General features: G+C 37.8%; 1 protein-coding gene across 1 annotated transcript; it reads right to left on the bottom strand.

The window, feature by feature from the left end:
* Positions 1-1012: 1012 nt before the first annotated feature.
* Positions 1013-9552, bottom strand: sav1 (salvador family WW domain containing protein 1). The gene is made up of 5 exons (XM_079854971.1): positions 8834-9552; positions 7492-7950; positions 4723-4993; positions 4479-4628; positions 1013-2072 (listed from the first exon to the last, which is right to left on the bottom strand). The coding sequence occupies exons 1-5, from the start codon at positions 8925-8927 to the stop codon at positions 1859-1861; spliced, it is 1188 nt and encodes a 395-aa protein (XP_079711097.1). The 5' UTR covers positions 8928-9552; the 3' UTR covers positions 1013-1858.
* Positions 9553-9778: the final 226 nt, after the last annotated feature.

Below are 9778 nucleotides of genomic sequence, written 5' to 3'. Positions count from 1 at the left end.
TGACTACATTTATGTGTGCAGAATTATCCTTGATGTGCATGTATGATAGTTTCCAAAATTTAGATGTATAAAATTTATAAATTGTCCATATGCACAAAATGATCCTAAATGCATCCCTTTTTATAAACTGCAGTTCATCTTAAATTTAAGCGGATCAAATCCATCTACACTGTAAAAAATTATTGTTAGTTTTAACTTAAAAAAGAAAGTTACCTGGTTTCCTTAAAAATTCGAAAAGGAGATTGGTTTAATAAATAGAAACTCTAAATGTTATGGTATCTGAACCACATTAATTATCTAAGTTGATTTGACAAAAGGAAAAAAGTTGTGATAACAAATTATTGAAAATATTTTTTTTACAGTTTACAGATCACCCAGAATTATCCCTTTATGGTTCATCAGAAGTACAGCACTATGAATTCCAGGAATTCATGAACATAAATTAATTTTGTTACGTAATTATCACGAAGCAGTTAATATGTTGCTCATTTACATATATTAATTCACACTGGACATGATACTCTATTTATTTTTACATTTTAATAAACAACATTTGAAAATTTGAAATACTGGTATAGGCACAAAAAGCTTGTACGCATGATCTTCTGCTGGCATACGATTTAGAACATTTTCACGTCAGCCTTTTCCTCTATAAATCCCGATTTGTTCCTCACTCTTGATGTAGGATAAAATCCATGGAATTGAGGCCCAAGGTACCTTTGTGATGCTACTATTTTTGTTTCCAAAATGTTGAATTTTTTATTTGTTTTCAAGTGGCTTTGTCTTTACCCATAAGATGTCCACAAGAGCTGTAGAAGAAGGGCATATATATATATATAGATAGATAGATAGATAGATAGATAGATAGATAGATAGATAGATAGATATATTAAAGGATTAAAATAGAAAATTATGTATTCTGCTCTACTTCCATCAAAATAAAAATAATAACTTTGAAAAGAGGTGAGAAAAGTATAATCTTAATTGGGAAGAACATCCTCTCACACATGTGCACAATACAAGATCCTGGTTTATTTAGTGTTGATGCTTAAAATAGTTTTTACAAACATCATTATAACTGAAAAATACAGGCAATAACCTCTTGAAAAAACCCAAATGCCACAGGCACAATCACTTCACCCAAAGTGACGATTCAGCCTGAAAGTTTCATCTTTAAATATAAGGAGCAAATTCCTTAAAAAAGGAATCCACCCAGATATGAAAGGATGAACCTCACAAAAATGTTGAAGTCACATTTCACCCCAAAAAAAAATCACAAGAAAGAAAGAATATATAATTTATTTACAGAAAATGAAGCACCATGAAGATCTCTCATTACTGTAATGCAAAAAACTGTGATTTTTTATTGTTTATAATTTAATGGTAAAACCATTCATTTATGCTGATGTTATTAATCCTAAAACAAGCTTCATTTTCTTTACAAACTATAAATTCCATTTTTTTTTATTTAATTTTTTTTGGGGGGTAAAATGTAAACTGGATGCATTTTTTATGAGATTCATCCAAAAAGCAAAACTACCATTGCGCAGAGTCTGACAAAACATAAAACATTGAAAACTGATAGTTATGATTGTCCATACAGACAATGCCATAAAGAAGGAGCGAGTCCTGACATGCGCAAACACATTCACAACACACAGTCAAAACCAAAGCACAGACTCATAACACACAGCCGTATAATGGCTGATAATCTATATAGGCGTAATAGTGTAAAGTTTCCAACATGCTTTGTGTGGCGTCTCTCTTTGGGCGTTTATATTTGGAGCTGTTTGAGGAAGTAAATGAGAGTCTGCATCAGCAGCTAAGGCACTGATAACGCTGGTGTGTCTCGTACGAGTCACATGTTCGGAGGGAAGTTTTTGGCTGGCTGTTGGGCATACCACTGCTGCCGCTGTTTGCGTGTGTCAAGTTCGGTGAGCAGCGCTTGTCGATATGCTTCATAGGATTTAACGATGCACTCCAGCTCTTTCATGAAAAGCAGCTTCAACATCCCCTGATATGTGTCCAGATCCATTAACTGGAAGAGTTCCCACTTCAGGATGTGGTCATACCTGAGACAAACACAAACACACACTGATAAGGCTGAAGATTAATGACACTCGTCTTTACAAGACTCCATCATCACGACATGTTTACAACCTCTGGTGGCTTCCAGGAAGCAGCCAATGAAAAACTTTCTGGCTCTCTTAAATAAAAAAATTCTTCTGGCTGATGTCTCTGCTTAAAAAACATCTTAATCTAGCCTAAACTGGGTTGCAGGTCTCCAAACCTAGTGGTCTCTTGGTTGGTTTTAGAAGAGTTTTCATCTTTTATCACCAAACAAACTTTTAAGATACACTTTGGCTGCATAAAGGTAGATAGGGTATGCAATTTTGGAGAAGCTAGCAACAGCAAGCTAGCTTTGAAAGCATGAGAGTCTCTAAAGAGCTTCTCTTAAGCCACGCCTCCTTCAAAACACATGAACATGCACAACAGAGTCTGCAAAGCGTCACGAGACGAAAGACAGCGTTATATTACCTCATGTCTCAAAGAACTTAAACAACTTACAGAGCTCTTAGTTGTACCACCTGACTGCTGCAGATTCATTTCGGCATTGATAGTATTGACATAGAAACGCCTAAATCCGAGTCTGAGGACATGAACAGCGCTGTCTAGAACATCACGGGTTGCCATCTCATAATTATGGTTATGATATGGTGTGAACACAGAATAAGCTTGTTGTTTTGGTTCAGGAGGAACTGTAAAAGTCGGTGACTGTGTCCACAACTCTGCATACGGAACATGCTGATGACGTGATGTCTGCGTGAGCAGGGTGCGAGGAGGTATGGAAATATATATGTTGACTTGACAAGCAGTTAGGACATCGTATCATTGCATTTGGAACGAATGCAATGATTGGATGAACATTTTTTAGTCCTGAGCTGAATAGAAATAAAAAATTAAAAACTGAAATTAAAAATAACTAAAAATAAATGCCAATTCAAAATATTAATGAATACTATAATAGTATATAGAAAATACTCATAAAATGCGCAATCTGTAACATTTTCATTAAATATGAGATTCAAACTGACAAAACTCTAGAAGAGTCATGTTTGAAGTCCCCTAAAAAATAGCTGATATACATAGGTGACCACCTGTGACTGCACATCAGTTGAATTCTATTATAAAGTTCAGAGCCATTGAAAAACAGAGTTCTCAGCCCCACGTGGTTCATGGAGCTCTCGATAGTTCCAAACAACTTCTGTTTGGTTAAAGCAGGATAGACAGCAGGTTCACTATATTTGCTACCCTGGAAATCCAGAGTTCTAACGAGAGCACAAATTGAATTTGCTCAGCGAGTTACTCTGGCGTCGAGTAATGATGCTCATTAAATATGCCCTTGTATCCGAGCTGCACCAATCACATCGGGTTATCTGATATAGGCGGGCCAGAGCCGAGCTAAACAGATGACGACAGCGCTGTGACGTCGAAGTCATTAGTAAACATTGCAAGATGGCTATGGATGAAGTGATATTTTCAAATCCATGCTTGGTGCCGCCCCTTGAGCTGGCCAATTTTCATTACTCGATGCCAGACCCTTCATTTTTCAGATTTGGATCTGGATTTCCAGGCTATAAATTTATAAATGTGTCCGGAAAAATAATATTCATATGTAATGCCATGGTTTAATATATATTATTGGTCTTTAATATATCTATACACACACACACACACACACACACGTATACAGTAACTCTAGTTGCTAAAAAGAGTATAGCCATTTATAACAGCTTACTTATTTTTTAGTTTTTGCATTTGAATATACATTTAGACATTATCAAACACTAGTTTTTTTTTATTTAAATTTAAAAAGGTTAATTACTCACATCCTAATGTTATTTTATAAGCACAAGTTATTATTTAACAAGTGAATAATAATGAATGTAAGCAAACCCAAGAATGGCTAGATTCCGGATAGGTTAAAACCCGGCAAAATGTCTGTTGCTGTCTCGGTATGAATTGGCCTTAATGCGTTAAAATGCCAAAACATGCAGTCATTTCTTCAACTTACCAGCAAGTGTGCTTGAGAAACACTGAAATGAATGGGGTTCATTGCTAGAACTATTCAGTGTTTGGAACTATTGGTTTCTCCACCACGACACAAGTTACTTCCGCATTCCTCAATTCCTCTGAAAGTTAGCGAACTGTTGCAACTCTGTTTTTCAATGACTTTGAACAAGTGGCAATGTTGCTCAGCAACCGTAAACAATCTACAGTTACATAATGCCTACACTGGAGACATACAGTGTGGCATGACACTTCAAAATGAAAGCACTCCCATTACAACCAACAAAGCTGTACACTAATGCGGCCATCTGTGATGCAGATTGGAGTGTATGTGAGAGTTTTCTGTTTGCTGTTAGATTGCTGCACCTCAGGGTTTGGCTGTCTGTGACTATGACTGTGAAACTTACTTTAGTGGGGCTCTGGCATACACCTGCAGCCAGTCTGGGATCTCGGCTGTGTGATACGGGTTTGCCGGCACCAGTACGGGCTGGTTGCGTTCTGGTGGGCGGGGCTGGTAGGTGACTGGCGGGGGAGGGGGCTGGTCATAACGTGGAACACTGAGGTAGAGTGAGAGCAGAGGTTGCATGTGTATTTTGGATACAAAATGGCACCAAACAGTCTCAGAATGTGCTGGAACATCTCAACACTCACCTGGGTGCGCAGGGGTGTCTGTATTGGGCACGTTTGTTGATGTGGTCAACATAATACACTCCAAACTCAGCTGACTCCACCCTCTCCCAGCCCGGCGGAAGCCCCTCCCTCTCCAGCGGGTGGCTCCAATGTGTTGTGTTTGTGTTGTGATCGATGTAATACTTCCGGCCTCGAATCGTCCAATCAACAGTCCAGCCAGGAGGAAGGACCATCTCCTCTCCACTCATAGTCGTCAGATTACCCACCGACTTTGCTGGCACGCGGCCGATTGCTAGAAAAGCACATACATAGTGAAGTATTACAGATCTGCATGCAGTAAATGTTTCTTTGTGTATTTAAATTTATTTTCAATTTGAAAACAAAAGAGGAGTGAGAGATGGGGAGAAAACAACAAGTCACAGCTGCAGGGTCAAATATAAAACAACAGCCCCCAGAAGACTATGAAAAGTTCAGCACAAGGAGAACACACACACACACACACACACACACACACACACACACACACACACACAGGGTGCAGAAAAGGGCAACCAAGAAAAATCCACATTTCTGTCAATATCACACACAATGAGAAATACCGCACCAGAGTGAAAGCCGAGAAAGTGTGTGTGTATTGAGCACAAGTGTGTGTAGAAAATGTAGTGAGTAGGGCTGGCAAAAATGATTATGTATGTATATTTGTCACAAATTTGCTGGTAATACAAAGCAACACTGTAAACTTGATCTCATCTCTTGTTTATTCTTCAGTTGCAAAATGCTGTTAGTGTTGGTAAGTTTGATTCATTTCTATGAATCTATGCTAAGGACTTGTTTGCATAATTCAGAAATGTTCACTAACATTTTTTGTATTAAAATGCTTCAGTAAATAATATATGCAGGTAAATATTGATCTTTATTATATATATAGTTTCCCCAAAAGATATTTATCAGCACAACCGTTTTCGATATTGTTATTAAAAAGAAATGTTTCTTGAACATCAAATTACCATATTAGAATGATTTCTGAAGGATCATGTGACACTGAAGACTGGAGTAATTATGCTAAAAATAAAGCTTTGCCATCACAGGAATAAAATTACATTGTAAAATACATATAAAAAAATCTTACTGATCAAACTCTTCCACAGTAGTGTATCAAAACAATATATATAATATCAGGACAATTTTAGCTATATCACTCAGCTCTAATTATGAGCATATCTTTTTGAAGGAACCAATAATCCATCTGCATATTATACAATTTTAATCTACAATTCTGTCATTCATTCAACCTAATACTTTTCTGCACAGCTGTCACCTGACATTCTTAGCATATATATATATATAAAAATAACATTTATAACGCAAATAATATAGTAATTTAATTGTGTTCATTTATTTTAACACGTTAAGGAATTTGAATTAATAGCATTCCGTTAACATTGACTGCCCTAATATATATATATAAATATAATCGATTAAATCTGTCAATCGATTAAATTTTTTTATTATTAATTGCAATTTCTTTCTGTAATTAATCACGATTAATAAAACCTAAAATTAAAGTTTTTAATATATCTTTATATTTTAATAATGTCACATGTAATCTCCAAATTAACGTAGAAACAACATAAAGACAGTAGCCTATAGTGAGTCTGCACAGTAGTGAGCGTGTAGTGGAGCCGCGTTATCAAGGTCCTGCCAACACTCCCGCAGAATCGATCGCAGGTTCACGTGCCACAACTTTTTTAATTAGCCTGACTGCTCCAATTTTGATGTCTGCTGATAGCAGTACAACTGAAGGCTTGTTAAAATAAGGTAAATAAATACAACTAGTCATATCCCAAAAAAGGCTGTTGCTGCCTCCATGACTACTTCACTCAGAGAAGCTGTCAATCATGACGTCACACCACCGTTTTAAAGGGGTCATCGGATGCAAAATTCACTTTTATATGGTGTTTGCATATAAATGTGTCTTTGCAGTGTGTGGACACAACCACCATACAATGAAAAAAATCCAATCATTCCTTTTTTTTAATCCTCAAAAAACCTAAACACTCTCAATAATCAAGCCGTTTGGATTTTCTGAGCAATATGATGTCATATTGCTCATGCTCTGCCCACAACCACTGACGGACTGTCCCGTATTAGCATATTTCTGCCCTCAGCCATTGTATGCTGTCCGCCAATGCACATGCCCCATGGAAGAGAGGGGTGGGGTGAGCAGTTGCTCATTATCATTTAAAGAGACATGCACCAAAACGGGTCGCTGTGAACTGTTTTTGAGGAGGTAAAAAGGGTGTTGTTTTACACAACCACTGAGGAATTTTAACCAAAGTATGTTACAAACTTTACATGAAGACCCTAAAGAATCATACCAACTTGTGGAAAAAGGGCATCCGATGACCCCTTTAAAGAATCAATAAAACCAAACCTATTTAAAGAACACTTTAACTTACATCAGTGTGATAAAAACTGCCTAAAATGACAGAAACCATCTTTGCAAAAAAAAAAAATGTTTTCAAGTGTAATTTGATTGTTTCAGTTTGGCTTAAGTCCCATTTGTTTACATGGAGAGGGCGGAGTTTATCGAAATGCTTTTGTTTACTTTTCAGGATGTGTGCGGCACACCCGATCTCATATAGTCAACAGCATAATATGGTCTCATAAATAGAGACAGTCTATGGCAGTGTATTTATAGTAAAGAGCGACAGTCATGTTTGTTATTTCATGAGGAGTCTATTATAATGCATGTGAGTGTGAATGCACACAGGATGATATGTTCCTCACCTGGGGGTGGGCGACTGTGTGGCTGGGGTGTCTGGGGCTGTCCTGGGTTTCGTGGGTAGTTGAGTTCATTGTGCTCATAGTACCTGTAGCTCTCATTAAAGTGGTCTTGTCTGTGGGCTCGTCTGGGTTGGTTATTGTAGTACGGCTCCGGAGGATAGTAATACGGGCCGCCATCTCCATTCTCCGTCACCGAACCAGCATCGCTGATGTAGGATGGCGAGGAAGGGGAGTAATCGCGATGAAGGTGTGGTGGGGCAGAAAGCCGATGACTCTCCCTGCGGGATATTTCGAGGGGGGTCCGTGGAGGTGCGTTGCGCAGGAAACTCTTGGGGCCGCTAACGTCCCCAACAGAGCTAGAGGAATACGGACCTGCACCAGACACCCCCGCCGGAACTGGCTCCACTAATGGGGGCTCACGCCGAAGAAATGTTGGATGCCGGATAAACGAGGGCATTAAATCTGAGAAAAAAAACAAGCGAGAGGCAGAAAAGAGAAACCTATGGTAAGTGGATCAAAACATACTCAATATTTAATTTGTAAAGAATGCCTAAGATTAATTTAAATTTTACATCCATTTTACATCCAGAATACAAAAAGTGCTAAAGTGATACAAATTTAAGTTGCTCCAGATGTGCACTGATAGACTACAGCCGATCGGAAAATATCTTGAAACTGATCATTTCTAGTTTCCTTTGCCTCTTAAGTCCCCAGTGCAAGTTGTGGCATTTATAATGTTAAAGTCCAACTACTTATATTTCTAATGAGATTATTTTAAAAAGCATATTACATATTTAAATAATAATTAAAAACTTACAAAAATAAGAGTGAAAATAATTGGATTTCTATTTTTTCCCCCCACCAATACAAAGGCTATGACTATACTATGCGAACCACACTTCTAATTTGAAATGTTAATACTGAAAGTTTTTGTGTGTCCCTTGAGTTATTGTTTACCCAATTATGCCCTGATACTTGGACTGAGTTAAAGAACTATTCAACAATAAAAAAAAAAAAAAAAAAAAAAAAAAAAAAAAAGTTCTACTTCTACTTATAATATTTATAATATTAATGAGCATATGGCACATATATTTTGATTGATGCAAAGTTAGACGTCTATTTGGCTGATTAGGCTATGTAATGTAACTGTACTGTAAGTCATCAAGCTTGACTTGTATTTAAAAGCCTTAATTAATTAACAATGAAACATCGATACTTAAAATTAGTTTTCATTTTCAAAAGTTCCATAGCTCAACATGGACCGAATGACCACATTACATAAAAATGCAGATTTATTTATTTATTTGAGGGTTTTGTTAGGCATATTGACTTAAAAGTTACTCACTTCTCAGAAGCGGGGAAGTTTCTTTCTTCACATATTTGCCCTGAACTTCGGCTGGCTTGGACGCTTCGTTTTTACTCTTCTTTCTGGAGAGCATCGTTAATCCGAATCGATTCTGGCCCGATTAGACTTCGGTTTCATCCTGAAATCCGGATCGAGATTCGCACTGACACGCAGAACCGAGACCATTTCGGAGCGTAGCCCGATAGCTAATTTCGAGTCATCATGGCTACAGTCTGTAAACATTAACACAAAACAAACGAGTTTGCGTTTAGCGAACGCTCCGTTGTTTTCAGTGTTTAGTCGAACATTACGAATATTTTTCGACGACTAATTAGCGCTCCCCGCGCGCGCTGTCCAAATTACGCCCCGAGAAAAGCGCACGAAAACTTTTACCAGCTGAATGTGTCCACCCAACCCTCACCATCTCCTCCTGATCCCAGACCAGCTCTCCACTGGATCCCTCCCCCGCTACCTGATCTCAGATCAGCTGTTTGGATCCCTAACTTCCAACTGCCTGATTACAGATCAGTTCACTTTATTTTCAGATTCAAGAGCTTTACTAGTTTATCCCAAAAAGAGCTAACATTAGCAACGCATTAAAGAGTATCCGTTCAACTACGCACACAATCATTTTTATAAGCATTATTGTACAACGTGGAAGTGTCTTTAACCGCTCCTAGATCACCTCTCTCTAGATAGCTCACTCCCCGCAGCAGACTGATCCCAGATCAGACCTTCCCTAAGGCATGTCCTTAGAGGTGCAGTGCATTGTGGGAAATATTTTACTCTCGAACTTCTTTTCTCTTTCACATTTTTATGGTTTCGCAGGACAGATATGATGGTTTATTCAACACATCATGTTTAGATAAGTAGGCACTTTCCACGAACAGGGTACAAATATAGGGTCTGTTTTATTTATGTCTTTATTTCCTGTGGGATTTAACA

This window comes from Squalius cephalus (assembly GCF_949319135.1).
Source record: "Squalius cephalus genome assembly, chromosome: 21".
In the NCBI taxonomy this organism is placed as follows: Eukaryota; Metazoa; Chordata; class Actinopteri; order Cypriniformes; family Leuciscidae; genus Squalius; species Squalius cephalus.
The sequence above is the reverse complement of the archived record's forward strand: the minus strand, read 5'-3'. Positions and strand labels throughout refer to the sequence as shown.